Here is a 24,407-nt window from a genome sequence, read left to right on the forward strand (position 1 = left end):
CTTAATTGATAAACCTCCATCTAAACTGTTGTAACTATGTGTATAAACACACACACACACACACACACACATACACATATTAATAGCAACACTGGGAATGAGGGAGTTTTCATCACCACAGAATGTACAGCTACTGAAAAGAAAAGTATATTAAACAACTTGATGCCATCAAATTCAACTTTTTAGATGAAATGGACAAATTCCTCAAAGTATATACATTCTTTAACACTCACTCAGAAAAAACAAGATAAATTGAATGGCCCTGGATCTGTTTAAGAAATTGAATTTCCCACAGATGTAGCAAATAATACCACTTCTTCACAAACTGTTTCAGAAAATTGAGGGAATTAATTCATTTTTTTGAAGATGGCTTTATTCTTAGATCACAGTCAGACTCTAGTGTTATTAGTAAAATACAGACCAATATCCTTCACAAATGTAGATGTAAAAATTCATAATAATTAAAAATTGAACCCACAAATTTATGTAAAATTGATAATTTAATATGGCCAAATGACATTTATGTCAGAAATTGACTAATCATTTTAACGTTAGAAAATCGATCAATGTAAAAAACAAAAATCATATGGATTATTTCAGTAGATGGAGGGCAGAAAAACATTTGGCAAACTAATATCTGTTTCTGATTAAAAAAAAAAAAAAAAACTTCAGCAATCTGAGAATGAAAGATAACTTCCTTAACTTTTTTTGCCGCACCCAGCATGTGGAAATTTCTGGGCCAGGGATTGAACCCTGGTGCCACAGCTTCGGCAATGCCAGATCCTTAGCCTGCTGCATCACAGGGGAACTCCTGAGAATTTCCTTAACTTGATAAAAGGCCGTTTCTGTTAAACCTAGGGCTAACGTTATGGTACCTACTGGTGACAGACTGAACACTTTATCTCTAGGAACAAGACAAGGACATCTGCTGTCACTGCTTGTATTCACCATTGTGCTGCAGGTTTAGCAAGTGTAGTACAACCATGCAGAGATAAAAGTACTTCAGATTAGACAGAGAATTAAAGCTGTCCATTTACATATTATATGATTATTTATGTAGGAAAATATGGTAGAATCTACAAAAACGCTACTAGGATTAATAAGATTAGCAGGGTTGCAAGATAGAAAATCAATAAATAAAGGCCAGTTGTAGGCAAATAAAAGTAATATTTTTGCATCAAAAGAGTCAACTGTATGTCTTTATACATATACATCAAAAATTGAAATATAAAAATACCGTTTATGGTATCCTCCCCTAAAATTGAAATAATAATAAATAAATTTGACCCAAAGATATTGAAAATGTGCAGAAAAAAACTAAAATACTGCTAAGAGCAATTTTAAAAGTCCTAAAATTATGGAGTATACTGTGGTCATGGATTGAAAGACTCCAATATTGTTGATTTGTTGAATTTTCCCAAATTAAAATTCTTGTGGAAATGCAAAGTACCTGGAATAGTCAAAACAATTTTGAAAATGAAGAACAGAGTTGGAAAACTGACACTCCCTAACTTCAAGTCTCGTTTTAAAGATAAAGTAAGACATTGTGGTATTGGTGTAAAAGAAATATACCAGTGGAGCAGAATAAGATAGAAGTCCAAAAATGTGCTCATAAATACTGACACAACGAATATGGAAAAATGAAACTTGATTTCTCTCTCACAATTTGCAATGAATGATTTATAAAAGTGCAAAGACAATTTATTGGAGAAAAGATAGTCTTTTCAGCAAATGGTTATGAACAATTGGATAACCATATGACAGGCAGTGAACTTATATTCTTATTTTGCACCATTAATGTCCAAAATTAAGCCAAAGACTTCATCTACTTCCAGCTGGACCAAGTGGCTACTCTTCTCTTCCAGTCTGATTAAATTCATGGACTATGCTGCACACTCAGTGATCCACCCCAAACCTCGGACTGCAGCCTAAATTCCAAATATCAGAAGTTGAAAGATTCAGCCTTGCCTAAGGGAACACCTTAATCTTTGAACCTAAATTCTTATCCTGCACCATTATCAAAAATTAACTCAAAATGATTCGTAGTCATAAATCTAAAACCTAAAACTGAAAACTTCTAGACAGAAACATGAGAGGGAATTTTTGTGACCTAAGGTCAGACAAAGATTTTTAGACAGAACCCCAAAAGCACAATCCAGTAAAGAAAAATAGGGTAAATTGGACTTTGTAAAAATCATGAACTTCTCTTTGAAAGACACTTTGAAGAGATGAAAAGGACGTGATATAGACTGGGGAAGCTTATTTGTTGTCATATATCTGACTGAGGTCTTATATCCAAAGTTATTATAAAGAACTCTGAAAACGCAATAGTAAGAAGTTTGTTTTCAGTGCTTGCCACAGCATAGACTGGTTGACATTCGTACCAGAAAACTCCTTAAATAAAAAGTTGATTTATAGCAAGGGCAGACAATGTGTTTCTCTAAAAGGCCAGAGGTAATAATATTTTAGGCCAGCCACATACAGCTTTTGTTGTATACGCTTCTTTTGTGTTTTTTGTTTTTTGTTTTTTCTTTTTTGGCCGCCCCTGGCACATGGAGTCCTTGGCCAGGTATCAGATCCGAGCCGATGCTGTGACCCAAGCTGCAGCTGCGGCAATGCTAGATCTTTAACCCATTGTGCTAGGCTAGGGATCAAACCCACATCCCAGCACTCCCAATATGCTGCCAGTCTTATTTCACCACAGTGGGAACTCCCTTTCAAGGTGTGTGTTTGTTTGTTTTACAGTCCTTAAAAAATGTAAAATGCATTCTCAGATCACTGGCCTTACAAAAACAGGCCAGACTTGACCCATTTGTAAGTAGTAGTCTTCCAGCCCCTGCAGCTTGTATAAAGGAGATGGTAGGGAATTATGTAATTTCGAGTTCAGTTCTGAACGATTCTTCCTGATTGATTTAACACTTGACTTGGAGGATGTAGATTGAGAAGTGTACACTGAATGAGTGAGCAGCAAGCCAGAAGCTTAATATTAATAATTTAAAAATATTTAAGAATTAGGACCTCCCGCTGTGGCACAACCAGATGAGTAGCATTTGGGATAGCTGGGATGTGGGTTCAATCCCTGGTCTGGCAGCAGTAAGTTAAGGATCCAGCTTCGGCTTAGAGGCTGTGGCTTGGATCTGACCTCTGGCCTGGGAGCTCCATTTGCCACAGGGTGGCCAAAAAAAATTTAAGAATTAAACTTTTTGATTGTATTTGGTGACCTTTTTTGCAGTCCTTGTGACCGTCCTCGTGTCATTGAGTCTCTGAGAGGAATTGAGGTGGTTGATGTTGCTGCTGGTGGAGCCCACAGTGCCTGTGTCACCGCTGCTGGGGACCTCTACACGTGGGGCAAAGGCCGGTACGGCCGCCTGGGGCACAGTGACAGTGAGGACCAGTTAAAGCCAAAGCTGGTGAGGAGGAGCTGGGCTTGGAAGGCCTGGTGGGGCGGCTTGCCATTGTCATTATATTTTTTAAAAATCAAAAGTGCTTCCTGTTCTGGATTCTTTTTAGTTTCGGAGTTAACAGTTTTGTTGTTGGCAGGAATAAAAACCATCTTAGTATGTATTCCATGGGTCATTGAAACAGGATGGAATTTGAAATGCCCTTTTATCTACACTAGTAAATATTATTTGGTGTCCAGCTAGAGGCTTTGTCTTCTGGAAGGCCTGCTGTGTTGGCCTGCTGTGTGGCAGGCCTGGCACTGGACGCCGAGATCTGCCTCCTGCAGCTGAGGTGCTTGTTCACATCGCTGAGGGTGTCTTCCGTATTGTCTAACAGGATTAGTAAGAAAGATTTAAAACAGGCATTCCCCCCACCCCCTAACCCCCGCCCCCCCACACAAACTCCCCAGGACTTTAGCCTCTCTGGGGGAGACCCTCCTTCCTGCTGTGGTCAAATAACCTCAGTGTCTCTCTTCTCTGCAGGTGGACGCGCTGCAGGGTCACCGCGTGGTCGATGTTGCCTGTGGCAGTGGGGACGCCCAGACCCTCTGCCTCACAGACGACGATACTGTCTGGTCCTGGGGGGACGGGGACTATGGCAAACTGGGCAGGGGAGGCAGCGATGGCTGCAAAGTGCCCATGAAGGTATTTCTCTTGACACTCCCGGGGCCCTCGGGTGTGGGGTCTTTTTGGAGCTCAGGCTGCTCACGGGCACCATCCATGGTGCACGTGCCCAGGGCCCTACTGGGCTCATGCCCTGTTCCACATCGTGTGCTTCTTGGGAGTAGTCTAACTTCATCTTTAATGTCCTCGAGGAAGGTATAATGGGTAATTGGATGACAAGTGAGTGATAGGTCCAGAGGCATAAAGACACTTAAGTGCTATTTGTGCTTTCTTGGGAAATGTCTCTGATCAGTGGGACACCACACAGTCTGTGGTTTTATTTACCCTTTAGACCTTTCTGAGGAAAAGGCTGACAACTCATTCACCCTCTTCAATTTATAGAGGCCTGCAGCTCTGCACTGTGCTAGGTTTGGCTGAAGGGCTGCACCTGGCTTAGCCAGAGGCTGTGAGGTGGACATCCTGTGAGAGGCCAAGAGAAGAGGCTGCTGGCCTGGCTTCAGGGTCAGGTTGCTTTTCTCCACTGGAGCTGAGCAGCTCTGGGTGGTTTTACAGTGTGATCCTGACTGTTTTGCCTTCATGAACGGGTAGTTGGCAGAAGTTAAGTTGACTGGTGTGTGCAGGTCACATGCTGACTACCTAGTGGCCTACAGTAGGACAACTCAGCAGGGCTCTTCACCTGAAGTGATTGGCTATGAACTCAGGATTGTTAAGTGCTATGAAAGAAAACTGGCAGCTGTCTCTGCTCAGCATCCTCTCTTACTGGGGCTTTGAGACCACACGTGTGAAATAGAGGCCCCTCAGATGGAGCACCTGAGCTGGGACTGCCGAGCTGTGCTGCCTACAACAGTAGCCGCTGGCCACATGTGACTACTTAAGTTTAGGCCTAAATCAAGTAAGAGGAAGTAAAATCACCATTCACTCCCCACTCCAGTGCCCAGATTTCATGTGCTCAGAGCCGTCTGTGCTTCTGTGCTGGGCAGTGTGGACATAGCACGTTTCCATCACTGTGGAGAGTGGCCTTGGCTGGCGCTGGCTAAGGAGACAGCGCCTGTGTCTCTGTGCCCCAGGACTGTGGCCAAAAGGAGACACCCCTCTTATTAAGGCGTCCTTGGCAGGTGCTTCCAGAAACCCTGAGGCTTAGGGCTGCCTCCTTGTCCTTATCACTACTTGCCCTTATAAGTATATGGTATTTTAACTGCATTATGGGTAACTTATGGTTTCCACATTATTAGAAAATTTGCTGTGGTCTTTCTTATGCTAAGAAGGCTCTTGACAAAAGGCGTTGCACCTTCCAGGGCATTGTGGGGGAGGGCGGTCATATCATCGTGATAAGGGTAGGGTGAGAAGAAAACAAATTAAGAGAATCAGGTTGTGTTTATTTTAAATTTAAAATTAAATGTGAGAGTTTGAGTCTGGAAACATTCACAGGTACTAGTACAGTTCACTGGGTGAGGAAAGATGACAGCTAGGAAAATGAATCCCAACAAGCCCTCTAGGAGCTGGCTGTGAGAGGTCTGGACCAGAGAGTGTGCAGGGCTTTAAGTGAGTTCCAGTATGGCATGATCAGCGTTGTGTTTAATTGGATTAATCTGGGCAAATGGCTAGGGAGCGTCTAAGGCCAGAACCTGGGTCTTCTTGGCCACCCTTACCCTGTTACCTGCTGCTCCTCCCCTGGGGGCCTGTGCATCGGGGAGGGCTGGAGGGTGGACACAAAGTGCAGGGCTTGCTGGAGAATGGGGCCACCACACCACCAAGAGAAAGGGAACTGGGAGAGTGAATTCTGGGGAAGCTGTCACAGGCCTTCAGCTGTAACATGTTCATTTCCAGTGTTAACTTGACGGGTCTCATGGGGCAGCATAGACCCCTGGCCATCTGTGGCCCGTGTGCCCTCAGAGCCAGGTATTCCTGTTCCTTCTGAGAATACTGGCTCACATGGTCTAGGGTTTTAAGTTGTAATCGGTACTTGACAGAGGAACAAGTGTTTTCAGAGTTTTTTATTAGATTTAGTTCAGGCTCTGTATGGGTGTAGCAGTCAGCAAAAACCTTGACTAAATGTCTAATTGACTGTTTTCCCTTCTAGATCGATTCTCTTACAGGCCTCGGAGTGGTTAAAGTGGAATGTGGATCCCAGTTTTCTGTTGCCCTGACCAAGTCTGGCGCTGTTTATACTTGGTAAGCAAGGTCCTGTTTGTTTAATCCCAGTAAAACCAGATTGGTAATTTGAAGTGATGTTTGCTTTGTATAATTGAAATGTAACTCCTGTGGTAGGCTGTGATTTGTGTCCTGCAGTACCGTGTATGCTCCAGGAGGGTGAGGCAGGGTGGCAAATGAGATGACCCTGCCTTCATCAGTTCCACATTTCCTTGTGCATAGGGGCAAAGGTGATTATCACAGGCTGGGCCACGGATCTGACGACCATGTTAGAAGACCTCGGCAGGTCCAGGGGCTTCAGGGGAAGAAAGTCATTGCCATTGCCACCGGCTCCCTGCACTGTGTGTGCTGCACTGAGGACGGTAGGTGGGAGGCCCCAGGTTGTAGTTTGGAGGCCTTTGGGTTGGAGAGGTCCGCTCAGGGCCACTGTGCGTGGCTCTAAGACATGGGTGGGGGAAGGGGATACGTCTGTGGTTTTGGCCCTCATCAGCTTCAGCCCCTTGTCTTAATACCTGTGAATGTTTCATGAATGTGCAGAGAAGAGCTAACAGAGCAGCCCTGGTCCTGCTGTCCCTAGAAAGGCCCACTTAACAAGGTTGGCCTTTGGCTGGCTTCTGGGAACTTGGATTTCAGGAGTGCTCCCATCATCCCCTAATTGAAAGAGACCTTGTTCATATGTTTGCAAATAGTGTGGTCTCTGCTGAAACCTGCTTTCTTCTGTGGAGTCTAGAACTTGAGTATGTGCCAGGCAGAGGTGCTACATGACCTGCCCCTGTGAAAACCCCAGGCACAGAGTCTCTAATGAGCTTTCCTGGTGGAGAGCACCTCAGAAATGGTCACAACATGTTACTGAAGAACTAAGTTTATCCATGTAACTCCACTGGGAGGGACCCTTGGAAGCTCACTCCTGGCTCCCTCTGACATCACCCATGTGCCTTTTTCCTTTGCTAATCTTGCTTTGTGTCCTCTCACTGGAATGGATTGTAGCTCTGAGTATAATATGCCAAGCCCCAGAGTTCTCCTAGTGAATCATCAAAACCGAGGTTGCTCTTGGAAACCCCAAGACAGTGGCAAAAGTGAATTACAGATGGAATTAAGATGGCCAAATCTGCTGACTTCATAGTAAGGAAATAGCCTGAATTATTAGGTGGGCCTGGTATAGTGTCATAGACCCTTCAATGGAGAAAAAGAGGGGGAAGATCAGTGAGAGACCTGTGATGGAAGTAGGGGAAGAGAGGTTTTTCCAATTAGGCGGGGGTCTCAAGTTGCCGTTGCTGATATTGAAGGTGGTGTAAAGGGGCCAGGGAGTATGGGCAGCTACTGGAAAACTGCCATTCCCCAGATTTTGCTCCATTTAAAAGCCTTTGGTAAATTATATGAATACATGAATCTTTAGTTTTGATGGATGAATTTCATATATGAATAAGCAACTTTTATGGCCTGTAGTGGGGCTGATACAGTTCTTGAAGAAGTTATAACACACTTTTTATTTGCTTTTTTTTTTTAGTTTGAAAACATATAGCACACTTAGAGAATAATTGGGTGATTCCCTGGTGCCCCATCACCCTGAGCATCTGAATATGTTATGTCCTACAGAGAGGTGCCCTGGGCGTCTAACCACATCATGGCCTTCAGTCGCCAAATACACTATGAAGGAAGTTCTTTCAAGGTGCACTGGGTTAAGGATCCAGCGTTGCCACTGCCACAGGTTCAGTCCCTGGCCAGGGAGCTTCCACATGCCATGGGCGTGGCAAGAAAGAAAGAAAGAACACAGACGTCATCCCATTGACTCTTGTAACGCTGTTGGGTCCCCTTGACCCTCACAACACTGGCTCCATCAGCTGCTGAGCTCTTGTCTCCACTGTTCTGAGACAGCCCTTCGTCACCCCTTGGTGTCATCCTCATCAGTCTTCTTCAGTCTTCTTGGGCTTTTTGGACCTTGATGCTTATAAAGGTTCCAGTCTAGTTAGTTTGTAGAACATTTCTCAATTTGAGTTTGTCTGATATTTCCTCAGTAGATTCCCTTTGCTTGTCTTTGATCTTAATTTATCCCTCATTCCTAGTTCAGTCTTAATTCATCAGGTAACTGCACTTCTCTTTGTCCTGTTACTAATGGTGTCAACCTCAGTCATTTGATTAAGGTGGTGTAGTCAGGCTGTTCCACTGTGAACTTCCTTTGTAACTAAGAAGTATTTTCAGGACAGTGTTCAAAGGTATATAAATATTCCTTTTTCATTGAACATGTTATTATCATCAAATATTTAATTTTTTTGTTATTTTCATCTGTGTCAGATTCATGGTTTCCTAATTTATTCACTGAGTTAGAGATAAGCTGTTGCTGTTACTTAGCCTTGATACTTAAATCCTGCCCTATTTGTCTAGCTTCATCTCCTGATTATTCAGTGAGTACTTCCTTGCTTTCTGGCATAGTAAGACATATCATCCTATCCATGACTCTTGACTCTCCATGTCCCAAGCCTAGAATTGACTTTCTCTAAGGAGCCCTGTTACCCTTGGAGGAGAAGAGGATTTAAAAAGACAAGATTTAGTCTGCAGGCGTGCTCATTGCTAATGGCGCACTGTTCCCAGGCCTTCTCAGTGGACAAATCTAGGGAATATATGTGTAAATGGTACATAAATTACATCTGCGTTTATTTCTCTGTGTGTATATGTACATTGAATACCACTTGCTCACACCAGTATGCCAAACTTCAGTTCTGGACCCCAGGTTCATTCTAGTTTTCTTTCTTTCCATACTTCCATGCCAAAGAGAACTCTTTTCTCTTTGAATGAGAAACCTGGGTCCCTTAATGTAGAGATTCACTCCCTCTCCTGTTGTGACTGGTGTCCCATCCTCACCTTTGCCTTTTCCCCTGAGTGGATCCTCCCCCAACTTGGGCTGTAACTGCCCACTTTGGACACCCCCCACCCTCACCCCCAACAAACATGGGTGTACTGGTCTCCCTGCTCTGGCCAATTTCCCACACTGGAACAGCTGCTGTGTAGAAGTGTTTGTCATCTGTGCACTCTGATTCCCCGTAGCTAGCTGTGCCTCTTCTGAGATACTCTCTTCCCTTTGCTCGGACTCTGACACCTACCCAGGGAGTGGTCCAGAGCAGGAAGGGGCAGGACACAAGCACACTGCCCTCGATCCTGCAGGCCTTATACTTCACAGAGTGATGCTTATGGCTGCATGGCACCCTGGGGAGTCTTAGGGATTTGGCAAGGCTTGTGATGTGTCCAAAGATTAACTCATTTCTAGTCTAGTCACCACTCTTAGCCTATGGTGAAGTTTCACAGTTGGGATTTAGCACATTACTTGAAAAATATGATTCCCAGCTACCATGAATCTCATGTTTAGGATAGGAATAACCGTTGGAAAGTACGGATTTATTTTAAGTTTTCCTTTAAAATATGGATTTTATCTAGTTAAAAACTGAATTCCTCTTCATTTAACATGCAAAATCAATTTGAGTTGTCAAGGATTTACCCTCTGTTTTAATTTTATTTGTTCTGATTAAGAATTTCTTTAGTTATAGGACTTCCCGTGGTGCCTCAGTGGTAATGAACCCGACTAGTATCCATGAGGGTGCAGATTCAATTCCGGCCTCAGTGGGTTAAGAATCTGGCATTGCTATGAGCTGCAGCATGGGTTGCAGATGTGGCTTGGAGCTCACGTTGCTGGGGCTGTGGCTTAGGACGGCAGCTACACCTCTCATTCAACCTCTAGCCTGGGAACTTCCATATGCCATGGTGTGGCCCTAAAAAGACAAAAACAAAGAAAAGAAAAGAATTGCTCTAGTTAAGTGCTTAATTCTGTGAACAGACACTTTTGGAAAATGCATGTTGTCCAGCAGAAGCTATTGAGTCCCCAGCTGCGTCTACTGTGATTACAGATGTCTGGGTCATCATGAGGTTAACATTCATACAGATGACTGCCAGCACCCAACTGGACGGTAGTGAAGACTGTATATGGGAAGACGGTGGTGGCTGTGCGTTCATTGGTCCTAGTATACAAGTTCTTGTTCTCAATGTGTTGCATTAGGTGAAGTTTATACGTGGGGTGACAATGATGAGGGACAACTGGGAGATGGAACAACAAATGCCATCCAGAGGCCTCGGTTGGTAGCTGCCCTTCAGGGTAAGAAGGTCAACCGTGTGGCCTGTGGCTCAGCACACACTCTCGCCTGGTCAACCAGCAAGCCCGCCAGCGCCGGGAAGCTCCCTGCACAGGTCAGTGCTGCTTGGGCCAAGTGGGTGGCATGTGCAGTAACGGAATTATGATCTCTGTATGGAACTATGCATGGGCAGGTACACACACACTTCATTCTCCCCTTACATATTTACAGAGGCATTCTACTGAAAATAATTTAGGTTCATAATGATGAAAACAGTGTCTTTAAGAACCTTAATATTCACACCAGCCAACATTCGTATATATCAGTGTATCACATTTATTCACAATCTTATAAACTATACAAAACGTTTTTGATATTACAGGCCACACATTTTCAGCTAGTTTTTTTTAGTATTCTCCTTGATTTGGGTTTCGTGGCTCAGGAAAACTGGCTGGAATATTTTAAAAATAGCAAGGCTGGAGTTCTTTGGTAGCCTAGTGGTTAGACTTGTCACTGCTACAGGTCGGATTCAGTCCTTGGCCCAGCAACTTATGCAGGCCACTGGTATGGTCAGAAAAAAAGAAAATAAAAAATAAAAACAGTTTTTCAAAACAAACTCAGAAGTCATAGTGCTTCTCTGTTTTTGAAAACAGTATTTTCAGAACCCCTCTACTAGATTGTAGCTTATCTGTGTTTACCTCCACTGACCTAAGGCAGTTTCCATGTTGCAGGTACCCATGGAGTACAATCACCTGCAGGAGATCCCCATCATAGCGCTGCGGAACCGGCTGCTGCTGTTGCATCACATCTCAGAGCTCTTCTGCCCCTGCATCCCCATGTTTGATCTGGAGGGCTCTCTTGATGAAACTGGCCTCGGGCCCTCTGTGGGATTTGACACTCTGCGAGGAATTCTGATATCCCAGGGAAAGGTATTCTGCTAGTACTTTTTACTATAGGTGAAATTGGTATCTTCAATAAATTTTATTATTATTTATTTATTTGCTTTTTGGGGCTGCACCTGCAACCTATGGAAGTTCCCAAGCTAGGGGTCAAATTGGAGCTGCAGCTACTAGCCTACACCACAGCAACACAGGATCAGACCCACGTCTGCGACCTACACCACAGCTCATGGCAACGACAGATCCTTAACCTACTGAGTGGGGCCAGGGATCAGACCCACATCTTCATGGATACTAGTTGGGTTTGTTACTGCTGAGCCAGACGGGAACTCCTCTTCAGTAAATTTTAATCCATCCAACAAAAATTCCTAAACTGGGAATGTATTTGGTACATCTCATTCAGCAGATGTTCAGTGAACATCTCCTTTGTGCCAAGCTCTGTTCTGGGTACTTAGAATGCATCCGTGACAGAGACAAAAATCTCTTACATGAAAAATGAATAACTGCATTTTCCCCTTGTAATCTGTCTCCCACCTCTCTAGAAGGGGTTCGAAAAATGAAGCTTCCCTTCTTGCAGTTCTCTTTGCCTTGAGGCTTTATGGAAAATCCCCACTGGCAACAGGAAGGAAAATAACGATATCATTTCTTCCCCAGGGATGTCCAGCAGAGGAGCCCAGAAGTTACAAATTACTTAGACAGAAGTTCTGTACCAGAATATGTAGAAATTCCTAATCAAAGGGTGGTTTAATAGGCTCTGAAAAGAATTATAAGTGAGGGCTTCTCAAAGTTGCCAGACAACTTTGACCTTGGCAATAATTTGAGCTTTGACCCATTGACCTTGGCAATAATTTGAGCTTTCTAGAAACCGAATGCCTGATTTAGGAGGTGGGGGTTTCCCATTATTGAAAGTCATCAAGTTTCTGACAAGCAGCTTGACAGGATGTTCTAGGTGAGGTTCAATCATTGCAGAGTAGGGGGAATATCTATCTGTATAGAAGAAATCCTAATCTTGAAGAATCTGTGACGTCTACTTGTTATCTAAGATCATGGTCTATTCTTAATGATAATAAAATTTAGATGTTTTGGAATACTGTCAAAACAGATTTTTTTCAGGATCGGCTTTATTCCCTAAAATACTTAGCTACTAGTGCACACATGTTATTTTTGTGTGGCTTAGAGACATATAGACAGTGATGAGGATTGTGCTGATGGTAAGATGCCTCTGATGATGGGGAGCAGGAAAAAATTGTGGGCAGGTAAAATCCATTATTACTTCAACCATTTTTCAATACTGAAAAGGAGCAAATTTGATTTCTTTCACCATTTTTGTTAATCCATCAAAGTGGAGGTGACAATAAGCAGTAAAAGAAAAAAAGCCTCTCCTCGTAGGGCAGAAGGCTGAACATCAGGAGAGCAGGGCAGAGGGCAGGAGTAGCTGGTAGGTGTGCAGGAGAGTGGGATTTCTCCTGCACACCTAGCAGCGGTGGGGCGGCTCTGTGGTCCCTGTATGGGATGGTCTCTGTGCCGATGGAGCACCCCTGCCTTTCCTGCCTTCACAGGCTGGAGTTCTCAGGCCTGACCTAGGAGTGGGATCCAGACCCTGCTGTGCCTGACCCTACACCTCCCCCCAGCCACCCTTTCTCCAGGAGAGGGCAGGGCTGTCCACTTGGCTGGGCCCTGAGGATCTCGCCACAGTTTTTGCCTCCTTTGAGTGTCACTGGAGTCTCCTCCCACCTTCACATATGTGCGCCCGCATGCTCCCTGCACCCAGGTCCATACTGGTGTGGCCAGCCTGCCTGTCCCTGGGTGACATTGGGCCCTGCTCCCTTCCCCCAATCCTCAACATCTTCACCCTGGGCATTCTGGGTTTCTTTTAGTGCATGGTGCCAATGTGTTCCTCCCTCACTGGTCTCCCCATCCCCACCCCAACCCTGGCCTACTCCCAGAGGCTTCCTGGCCCTGCTGCTGCTTTGTGGCTGGTACCTCTTCCAGGGCAGCAGTTCTGAGGTATAGTTATGGCCTTAGTCCTGCCACTGCTGGACTGTGGTTTGGCTGGGAAACCTTGGTTTTCTAGTTGATCCTTAGAGCCTGGCCTGAGACCTGTGTCAGAGCAGTGCTCCCCAGGTGCTGGCCCTCCCTCCTCTGTGTCCCTTGAGTGCTGCTGGCTGCCTTCTGCCTCCAGACAGCAGGCCCTGCTGGCCACCTGAGCCTTGGCATGGACTGGTATATGGATGCTAGGCTGTTCCCCTGGACTGCCTTATGACCTGGAAAAGGGAGTTTTCCTTCTTTTTATTTTTTTCTTTTTTGCTCTTAAGAAAATAAGATATGGAGGAATAGAAGATTTTAAACAAAAATATGATGTGAATTATCTATGGATAGTGCTTTCTGTATCACACTAAATTTTCTGTCATGTTTTAGGAGGCAGCTTTCCGGAAAGTAGTGCAAGCAACTATGGTGCGAGATCGCCAGCATGGTCCTGTGGTGGAGTTGAACCGGATCCAGGTAACAAGTGGAGGTGGTCCTTTGTTCTTAGATGTGCTGGCTTCTTGGTTGAGTTAGAGAGCAAGGGATCACATGTGTGGGGTATCCTGTGGTGCTTGGCAATGTAAATTGTTTTCTATAGAGCAGAAAGAAGGACTTATTTCAGACAACCCAGAAGCACAAATCCAGATAATCAAAAAGGAAAAATAAAAATGATCTGTATTTCCACAACAGCAGTGATAACTGCTGCTAATATTTGGGGGCTGTGGCGAGTGGGGAGGGGGCATGTGTATGTTTGTTACAACCCGAACTGGGTGACGCTCTTGTGTCTGCTCTTCTACTCCTTAATACACTGTAAGCACCTCTCTGTCCCATGGAGTAGGACTACAGGACCGTTTATGCTCCTCAGCTGCCCATGTTGGTTTTTCCGCTGTGCCTGCCTTTCTGGGTCAGCAGGGCCAGCTGGCACAGCTCCCTCTGTGTGTCATCAGTCACCCCCTTGGGCCAGGTTCTAAGATGCAGAGTGGGTTCCCTGTTCCCACCAGCCCACACCCTCCACCTCTGATGGCTTAACCTTGCCCATTTAACTGTCCAGAATCACAGATGCCGACACTGTGTCATAGTGGTGATCAAAGAAATGAAAAGTAGGCCATCTCTGAATTTATACTGCTGCCAAATGTTTATAAGCTTTTAGAGTTAAAAAAAATTAATTAAAACGAGAGGAACCCTAGTGCCAATGCTGACATTGTGTGCACTTGGTATTTACCACATAAAGAATTCGGCTCCTCCTCTTAGAGCAGAAATAGAGCTGTGAAGAACAAATGCTTTGTTCCTAAACCTTTGTATTAACACATGATTTTTACCCTGATGTTGGTTATATGACTAGAAATGTTTCCAGAGTTGGTCTTGGGGGCATTTTTAATTAGGCTATCAAACTCTTGTCCTTTGTTGGAGAACACATGTGACTGCGCTGATGGAAGTGGTTCCTGCACCAACGTCACAGTGTTTAATGTGAAGCTGGAGGTCAGTCAGCCCATTTCCAAACAAATGGGCTGTTTAATTAGGCTCATAAAAAAGCTTTTATTTCCCCACCCTGGAAGATCGTTTGGTTTGCACTACATTATCAGTTCATACATACTAAAGTGTGTAAGTGAGAAAAGCTGATGGCTACAGATCATTGAGTTCAGCCAGCTGGGTGTTCCTGGATCATAAGCTGCCTCAGGCATGCACAGGCACCATGTCGGGCCGTGGCCGACCTGAGTGTCCAACCCCAGGGCCTCAGGCCTCAGGGGACCTGGGTGACCTGGAAACCATACCAGGCACATTTTCTAGTCATCGGGTGCTCAGTACCCCTTTCTTTCTCACCTTTACATCCCTAGCACAATTGAATTATGAAAATGTTCATTGCATGTCTGCAAGAACAGCATGGGTAAGAAAATGAACACTTTTATATCTTACATTTTTTTAAAGGCACGTAAACAGCCCTCAAGGCAGCATACTGTGCACATTGACATTGGAGGGGCTGCTCCAGGCCACCCAGCAGCCCTCAGGTGCCCAGTGCTAGCTTCCCTTCAGTTCAGGGTTTCATCCCCACTTTAAAGTTAGGAAGGCCTCCAAAAAGATGGAAATAAAATAGAGCAGAGTGGTGGGGGGCATTCTGTGAATCCAGGTTGAGCACAGACACTAGCAGCCCCCTCTTCCCTGTGCTGTCCAGAGCCTCAGCCTTCTCTTCTGGGGACGCCCTTGGAGACACTTGCTTATTGTCTGTGGAATGTGCTGTAGACACACTAAAAGTACCCCAAGTTCATGGATGGCTTTTCTGTGTTTGAATTTGATTTAGTTTCATAATAGGATCTGAAAATCAATACATTAAAAATGTTAAATTTATTGCAGATAATGTATGTTCATTTCTGAAAATTTTAAAAATTCAAATTAAAGACAAATTGCTTATATGCCTGCTGTCCAGAGGTGTCAGGTACACACGGGCCTGTCCTTTTGGTGTCCCAGCTGTATTCACAGCCATGTTCCTTTATAGCAGCAGAGAGCATCAGGCTGTGTTACTTGGCACTGTCAGCAGAGATGATATGACCTTCCACGGGGGAGGCGGGTCTCTGCCATTCCCCCCACGTAGTAGCACACCCCTCTTTCCCCTCTTCCTCTCTGTAGCTCACTCTCCCCTGGGTATGATGCACTTTAGAGAGCTGCTATAAGGCTACATGAAACAACATAGGAGAACATGCAGCTGAATGTGTGGCGCAGAGGAAAACTCATTCCACAGAAAGCTATTGTTGTTATTGCCATTGTTCTTATATTTTTAGTCTTGAGAATGGTAATGGTAAGGAGAAATAGCTAGAACTCAACCTAGAACTCACAAAGAAGTTAAGGATGGCAAGAGTTTAGCCAAGAGAACCAACTTATAAAAGTACATTCTTACAATCATTTTTTTCTTTAACTTCTCACTTTGCCAACATTTCACACTGAGCTTCCTGGGCGATTCCAAAGCACAGCCTTTGCTGCCCACTGCATGGTTACTGAGTCCACACCGAGTGAGGCCCTCAAAGGCTATTTTTCTGATCTGTCGGGGAATCTTAACTTATGATGAGAAACATGGGTGGGATAAGCAATCGTACATGGGGGAGACAGAGTGACCCCAGGGGCTGAGTAGGATCTGTCAGGTGAGGAAAGGGGGGAGTAAGATTCTGTTCTGGCCCGGATAGTGTACCTGGGTTTAGTCCCAGAGCCACTTGGTGTGACACACACACCCACTGCTCACAGTCTGCTCAGAGGTGTCCTCAGAGCTCCTGTCCTCCTCTTCATGGTTACCGAGCGTGAGGATGAACCAGGCTGCAGTGACCGTCCACCAGGGCTGCTCACAGCTCTCCCTGTGGTTTCTGATATCTTGAGGGTCTGTTTGCTTAGCCCTCACCCATCCTGACATGCTGCATGTGCTGGCAAGTGGCCCTGGCCCCATCAGCACAGCTGGCCAGGCAGCAGTCTGTGTTGAGGGAGAGAGAGGGAACTCAAGGCTGGTTTTTGGGGTCCTTGGCAGGTGTGGGGGAGGAAGCAAGGACACAGGTCTGTCTCAGGAGGTCCAGCAGCCCTTGGCACTTGCACAGCTGTGCTCAGGGGTTGTACTTGGGTCTGCTGGGTTCTCACAGTGGCCTGAGGTAGAGGCAGCGCCACATGCGCAAGTGCTGCTTATTGTCTGCAGGGACCCCCTTTTCTCTCCCTGTGACCTGGACACAGCAGGTGAGGGTAATAGAACGGGTGATGAGCTGCAGTGCCAGTCAGCTGCTGAAGGTAGCATGTGTGCACTTTCTGCTGTGGCCCCTGTTCTGTATTTTTTCTCTATCTCTCTAGGTCAAGCGTTCAAGGAGTAAGGGCGGCCTGGCGGGCCCCGATGGGACCAAGTCTGTCTTTGGGCAGATGTGTGCTAAGATGAGTTCCTTCAGTCCTGACAGCCTCCTCCTCCCGCACCGTGTCTGGAAGGTCAAATTCGTGGGTGAGAGAGAGCTTGCAGGCACTGAGGGGCAGTGCTGGGATGGGCTGCGCAAGGAGAACCCAGGGGCCCCCAGCCGCTTCCTGTAGGGCTCTTATACTGTGACCGTGAGCTGCCAACCCTGCTTTCCTTCCAGGTGAATCTGTGGATGACTGTGGTGGTGGCTACAGCGAGTCCATAGCCGAGATCTGTGAAGAGCTGCAGAATGGACTTACCCCACTTCTGATTGTGACGCCCAATGGGAGGGACGAGTCGGGGGCCAACCGTGACTGTTACCTGTTCAGCCCGGCTGCCAGGGCACCTGTGCACACCAACATGTTCCGCTTCCTGGGTAGGCCTCTTGTGTGTGTGTGCTGTGTTGCAGTCGTGCGGCTGTGTATGCCATTAGCTTAATGGCTGCTCTGTCTTGGGGGTGGAGGTAGATATTTTAAATATCTGTTCTCAGCCTTCTCAGTGTAGCTGCTGGGACATGCAAGTCAGCCCATTAACAGCTGTATGCTAGGAGCAGGAGGTGTCTTTGGCTCTCAGAGGATCTGCATACCATGTTTTTGTATCTTGAATGTCTCTGCAGCTTGAGATCAGATCTTAGGTGATCCTGAGATTTGGCCAGTCCCTCCCACCTTTCCATTGAAGGTCTGTGTCTGTCACTTCGGGCACTGCTTGCACCTCTCCAGGCACTGCACCCACCTTCCTTGAGAAGCTCCAGTTGTTTACTTTGCCATCAGAGGAATGAGTGTGGCCACAGCTGTTGGTGGAAAGAGCAGAAAAGTTACAGACATAGCCCATAGGGGGCAGAAAGAAGCAGTAAATTTAGAGTAGGACAAGGTTTTAAGGACGGGACTAAGCCTAGGAGAATTAGTCTCCACCATGTTGTCGAAGTGACCAGGTGTCTTGTCATCAGTCGCGAGTATCTCCTGTCTCTTGTGCTTTGGATGAGCAGGTGTGTTGCTGGGCATCGCCATCCGGACTGGGAGTCCCCTGAGTCTGAACCTTGCCGAGCCTGTCTGGAAGCAGCTGGCTGGGATGAGCCTCACCATCGCAGACCTCAGTGAGGTACCGTCCATGAGGGAGGGGGCAGAGAAAAGTGCTATCTTGTGTGACCAGCACAGAGCTTGTTGGGTGTCCAGGTAAGAGCCTCAGTCTGTCCTGAGGTTCTGACATGCTCACAGGTGGTCAGGCTGCTGGCTGTGGGCCTCCTTCTAATGGTAGAGAGAGGGTGTGGGTACAAGGTCGGTCTGCTTCTAGAACTTGATAGACCATCTGCCTTAGGGGCTTTATCCACTTGTAGTTTCATCAGATAAGAAAGCTCATCGTCTTTCCTGTGGCACAGCTGGGCCCCTGGACAGCTGCGGGGTGGCTGAGGCTCGCGGGACCTCTCTGTGCGCGGTTCCCTTGGTGCCATGCGTGCAGGCGGGACTCCTGACCAGTACCTGCTGCTCTCTAAGCAGATGGTTTGAAGGACTTCCTTGTTACAAAGTCTTTTCTTCAGCTTCTTGGGCGAAATGCTTCCCCTGCCGTTCCTCTTTAATTTCCTGGCACGAGTGGTGTACTTGGAGCCTTGCCATGTGCCCCGCATGGCTGTGCTGGGTGTGAGCTGGGGTGTGGGAACAGCCCTGACTCAACACACGGACTCCCTCTGCCCTCGAAAGGTGGATAAAGATTTTATCCCTGGGCTCATGTACATCCGTGACAACGAAGCCACCTCAGAGGAGTTTGAGGCCATGAGCCTGCCCTTCACGGTGCCAAGCGCCAGCGGCCAGGACATCCAGCTGAGCTCCAAGTACACGCACATCACCCTGGACAACCGTGCCGAGTACGTCCGGCTTGCAATAAACTACAGGTGCGTGGTCATCTGCCCTCCAGTGTTTCAGCTCACTACCAGAAATTGGTTTGTGTGTGTGGCTGCTTTTTTTCCACAAGTAAAATTTAATGAACTTGGCTCCAGCAATTGTTGATCTATAGCCATCAAAGCTTACTTTGGGATCAGGGTCAGAGTACTTACTACTCTCATCTGAGATTCCTGGCTCTGACTTGAATTCCAAGGTGAAAAATCCCCTGTGTGGTGACTGTCCCAGCCTTTGTGTGACAGACAATAGGTCACAGGGCCTTTGTGTGCCACATCTTATGGGAGAGTGCTGTGTCCAGGTGGTCTCTGCCCCTCACTTGGCCCTCTCGCTGTCTTTCATCTGTGGTGGTTGTATGGCAGACCAGCAGTGCCCCTTGTGACCTCTACCCAGTGTCCCCAGTCCACTCAGCCTGGTCCTCGGGGGGTGTTGGGATGAGACTCTGCGCACGTTGGTTGGGCTTTGCTTGCTGGGCTCTGGCTGAGGGTGTCTTGGCAGTTGTCCTGTGCTGTCCACCTGTGTCTATTTCCGCCTGGTGCCCTGGCTCACGAGTTATGAGGACCCTGGACACAGCATCTGCTTTTCACTTACTGTAGGTGTCATGGGGCCTGGCCCTCTGATTTTTGCCTCTCTACTTCTGGCTCCTTCCTGGGGTGGAGGGAAGGGTTGAGAATTGTGTCTTGAAACATGCATAGCTTGTAGCTAGTTTTTGCAGTTATCTCCTTGTGCAGCTGATGGCCTCAGTCTGTGCAAAGCTCAGACACTCTGCAAAGCACACAGTTTGCTCATCTGTGCAGAGGCCAGATATGAGCAGAACAAGATCTACATCATCAGAGGGAGAAACACAAAGTGAGTGTTTTCTTTCAGGCTCCATGAATTTGATGAGCAGGTGGCTGCTGTTCGGGAGGGGATGGCTCGAGTCGTGCCCGTCCCCCTTCTTTCTCTGTTTACTGGATACGAGTTGGAGACGATGGTATGCTGACCCCTGTGTGCTGCCACTGGGAACTGCCCTGTTCATAGTGATCCACTGAATTGGGGTCACCAGTTAACCCCTTAGTTAAATCTTGCACTTGGAGGGCTGAGGCATGCATGCTCATGCCTTTTGAATGACGTAAAACATGCCTGGGCAGCAAGTGTTCCCTGCCTCCCTCTCCAGCCTCCCCTCCCCTCCTCGGGCCTCTCACAGCTGACCCTCCCCACACTGGCCCTGGTAGAAAGGGGTGGTAGACTCTGAGCTGACGTGAAGCATGTCCCTTCACAGGTGTGTGGCAGCCCAGATATCCCTCTGCACCTTTTAAAGTCGGTGGCGACATACAAAGGGGTGGAGCCCTCTGCGTCCCTGATCCAGTGGTTCTGGGAGGTGATGGAGTCCTTCTCCAACACTGAGCGCTCCCTCTTCCTCCGCTTTGTGTGGGGCCGCACGAGGCTGCCCAGGACCATCGCCGACTTCCGGGGCAGAGACTTCGTCATTCAGGTACAGCTCCTACACGCTGTGGGGTCAGCCGAGGGGCGCTCCTTGTCCCCAGCCCTGCCACAGATGGAAAAGCCATTGTACCCTCCTGTTAGGTGGTTTCCCTTTCTGCTGGAAACAAAAATGAAAACATTAACTTCTTTGATCCGATAGCTCAGAATTTTATGACTACAGGTCTTGGGTACCATTACCTACTTTTAAAAGATGTATCTGTCACCACCAGAATATATTGCTATTATATCAGCTATAGCAACTAGATCTGAACTGCATCTGCAGCCTATACCACAGCTCATGGTAACACCAAATCCCCAACCTCCAGGCAAGGCCAGGGTTCAAACCTGCATCCTCATGGATACTAGTCAGATTCTTTTCTGCTGCGCCACAACAGCAACTCCCAGTTACCATTTTTTGTTTGTTTTTTACTAAAGTCCTAGGAATTAATGTGTCACACCTTTTTATTTCTAAAGTTGACTAGATTTTATGTTTTCTGGTATTTTGTTATTCTTAGCCAAAAATATGATGCTTTATGTGAATGAGTGTAATAAATGTACATAATGAATATAATAAAATAGAATACAGTTTTATCTGTCCTTGTACATAGTCTCTGTTTAACATTTCTCATCAACAGGTGTTGGATAAGTACAACCCTCCTGACCACTTCCTTCCTGAGTCCTACACCTGCTTCTTTTTGCTGAAGTTGCCCAGGTATTCCTGTAAGCAGGTGCTGGAGGAGAAGCTGAAATATGCCATCCACTTTTGCAAGTCGATAGACACAGATGATTATGCTCGCATAGCCCTCACAGGAGAGCCAGCTGCTGATGACAGCAGTGACGACTCGGAGAACGAGGATGTGGATTCCTTTGCTTCAGACTCTACACAGGATTATTTAACAGGACACTGAGGTGGCGAAATGCCATCCAGCACAAGACTCCACGAGCCTGAGCGAGGAGGCCAAGTGCTGCAGTTTAGAGAGCAGGGGCGCGCCATGTGCCGTGAGAAGGTTAGTCTTCTGATGTGTGGGATCATGATCGGAGAGTTAGCCTTGCACGTGGAGACTCAGAAGGGTCCTCTCACCCATGATGCTGCATTACATATAGGACTTCTGTGTAAATGTTAAATAAACATTTACTGAAGCGTGTAAATGTTTATATCAAGACTGAATTGCAGCGTGTCCGAAATGAATAAAAAGGCTTTTTCCTTGTGGGTGCAATAGATTTTTTTCCTTCCTTTTAAGTGTTGTGCATTGTCTTGATTGTACATTGGAAATACTGTGTAACAATTAAATCGTATTATAAATATTTCAATTAACTTTACTCAGAATTTGTTTATTAAAAGTTTTTTGAACATTAATCAGTATTACTTGAATGCATCCAGAGGTTTTTTAAACCAAAACCAAACCAAAAGGCCATCAGTCTCCCCCACTCCCCAGGTGCACATTCTAGCATATTGCGGTGTGTAACTTGAGTCTCAGCCTTTCTGTGAGTGGTATCATAACTTCTATCATGGAAAGTACTATATATAATGTTTGTGTCATGTATATGCCTAAATTTTAATTCCCTATAAATAAACATCTGTCACAAAATTGTAAACTGATCTTTCTTATCTGGTTAGACTGGAGGATATCCTGCCACCAAAAATAAACTAGTGTTTGATTCAGCATTAAATAAAGCCATTCCTGTTTAGTTAGACTTTTTTGGTTGCAAAAGCCAAACTCACTCCAGTGACAAAGGGGGGTGGTCGTCAGGAGCCTGGAAAAGTTCCAGGGGATAGGCTGGGGTCAAGAGCTTTCAGGGTCCCTTCCCTGTCCTCTACTCTGTCTACCTGTACGACCTTGGTTCCTGTCCCAGGCACTGGGGGCAGGGGAGTGTTTCTGGTCCGGCCAGCCAGCAGGTAGGATTTGAGCTGCTTGTTCCAGGGTCACATGTGAGGTGGGCTCTGCAAAGGGAAAGACAGAGACTCCACAGTAGGGAGATTGGCCGACAGGCCTGGTGCACCAGAACTTGGGGTTAACAGGACCAGATCAAGGCCAACAGCCAGTGTTTCATGTTGGGAGACTGTTTCTTTCCTCGGCAATTCAATGTGTTGCATTAGAAGACCCAGAATTTTTTTCTGAGAAATTATTCATGACCCAAGTTGGTGAATACCTAGATTAGCCCTTTTTTCAACTTGTCTTAAAATTTCCATAAGCCACGAGTTGTTTTTTAATCACCATCCTTTTGTTGTCAGCTGCACAACAAACTACTCCTAAAGTCAGCAGCACACAAGAAACATTTATTTCTCTGTGTGTGTTTGGGTTGGACCATGGGTTGTATGGGGCTCTGTCTCACTACCCTTCTGATGACCCAGAGCAGGAGGGTGAGTGAGGACAGGTATGACCTACACTCAGGCCCGCATTGTCCCCTCCACCATCAGAGTGACAGGCTGGCAACAGTTCTGCCTCTACAACAGTGTCCTCAAGTCCTGTTCCAAGACCCTTGGGGTTACTGTGTCCTTTTCAGAGTGTCCACAGAGTTCTCCCTTTTGTTCAAGTCGCTTATGTAAAGTAATGGAGTATCCGCATATGACCTATGGACATCCTCCCATGAAGATTACTTCTGATAGCTAATGCAGTGTAAGTGCTATGTAAAGAGTTGTAAATACAATGTAAATACTGTGTTAATAGTTGTCAGCAGATTTACGTTTTGCTTTTGGGAACTTCCTGGGATTTTTGTTCTAAATATTTTTTATCAGAGGTTGATTGAATCCTCAGGTGTGGAACCTGTGGATATGGATGCAGACATCCAGCTCCTGCAGTTTGTGGACTGCAGAGGCAGAAACACGAACCCAGTTATCTTAAGCCAAAGAGTAAAGAAAGAGATTGATAAAAATGTTGGGAATTCCCGCTGTAGTGCAGTGGAAACGAATCTGACTAGAATACATGAGGATTCAGGTTTGATCCCTGGCCTTGCTCAGTGGGTTAAGGATCCTGCATTGCCACCAGCTGTGGTGTTGGTTGCAGATGAGGCTCAGATCCCGAGCTGCTGTGGCTGTGGTGTTGGTCGGCAGCTGCAGCTCTGATTCAACCCCTAGACTGGGAACTTCCGTATGCAGCAGGCATGGCCATAAAAAAGCAAAGAAAAAAAAAAAGCAGAAGAAGGTTAATTCCATTCTCACTAATTTTTTTTTGTTTTGCAAAATAATTTTTCAAAATAGTATCCATGTTAGTAAATAATAGGCTTGTTTTTATTTTAAAGCAAAGATCTTTAAACTTTTCAGTTTTAATTTCTAATATTGTAACATTGACACATACAATCCAGATAAAAATCATTGAAGATCCTAAAGAGTCTTTACAAGTGCAAAAAGTGTCCTAAGACTAAAACTACTGCTTCTAAGAGAGGAACCCATGAAGTCCTGGCAGAGGCTGGTCCCAGGAGGAGCAGCAGCTGGGACAGCCACTCCCACACCAGCTTAACCTCTACCTCATGGCCCTTGTGCACAGGCATTTGCCTAAGACTGATTTGCTGTGAGCTCCTTTTCTCTTTTTCTTTTTTTTTTGACTTGAGGAATCCTGGAGGATTTTCTATGGCCTCCCTTAACTTCTGTGGCCCTGCTGTGACCCAGGCCCAGCTTTGTCTCTGCAGTGCAAGTGCATGCCCAGGGGGAGCCCGAAAACCCAGGTCCCCTGCTCTCACCTTCCATTACTTGACTTGGATGAAAAGAGCCCCTTGGAGGGACAATGATTTCTTGAAGGAGCAACAGCCAGCCTCGATGCGGGTCAGTGGAAGCCTGTGGTTGACATGCTGGTCCTTGAGGAGGGGTGCTGGGCATTGCATGTTCCAGTCCAGGGACCAGGCCCCTGCCCTATAACAGCTGGAGTGGTGCTGGTGGCAGCCTCAGGGGA

At 46.2% G+C, this 24,407-nt stretch overlaps 1 protein-coding gene across 5 annotated transcripts in view; it reads left to right on the forward strand.

Annotated features, from left to right (window-relative positions):
* HERC2 (HECT and RLD domain containing E3 ubiquitin protein ligase 2) overlaps positions 1 to 22,116 on the forward strand; it is a 211,689-nt gene extending 189,573 nt beyond the window's left edge. For all 5 annotated transcript variants that reach the window (XM_021075343.1, XM_021075345.1, XM_021075344.1 and 2 more), the window contains 14 exons: positions 3,233 to 3,410; positions 3,924 to 4,085; positions 6,145 to 6,236; positions 6,438 to 6,577; positions 10,261 to 10,448; positions 11,065 to 11,262; positions 13,651 to 13,734; positions 17,074 to 17,215; positions 17,349 to 17,543; positions 18,153 to 18,265; positions 18,862 to 19,052; positions 19,924 to 20,029; positions 20,318 to 20,530; positions 21,156 to 22,116. In XM_021075343.1, coding sequence (XP_020931002.1) covers positions 3,233 to 3,410; positions 3,924 to 4,085; positions 6,145 to 6,236; positions 6,438 to 6,577; positions 10,261 to 10,448; positions 11,065 to 11,262; positions 13,651 to 13,734; positions 17,074 to 17,215; positions 17,349 to 17,543; positions 18,153 to 18,265; positions 18,862 to 19,052; positions 19,924 to 20,029; positions 20,318 to 20,530; positions 21,156 to 21,428 — 2,275 coding nt within the window. In that variant the 3' untranslated portion in view covers positions 21,429 to 22,116. The remainder of the gene's footprint in view (positions 1 to 3,232; positions 3,411 to 3,923; positions 4,086 to 6,144; positions 6,237 to 6,437; positions 6,578 to 10,260; positions 10,449 to 11,064; positions 11,263 to 13,650; positions 13,735 to 17,073; positions 17,216 to 17,348; positions 17,544 to 18,152; positions 18,266 to 18,861; positions 19,053 to 19,923; positions 20,030 to 20,317; positions 20,531 to 21,155) is intronic.

This window comes from Sus scrofa, chromosome 15 (assembly GCF_000003025.6).
Source record: "Sus scrofa isolate TJ Tabasco breed Duroc chromosome 15, Sscrofa11.1, whole genome shotgun sequence".
In the NCBI taxonomy this organism is placed as follows: Eukaryota; Metazoa; Chordata; class Mammalia; order Artiodactyla; family Suidae; genus Sus; species Sus scrofa.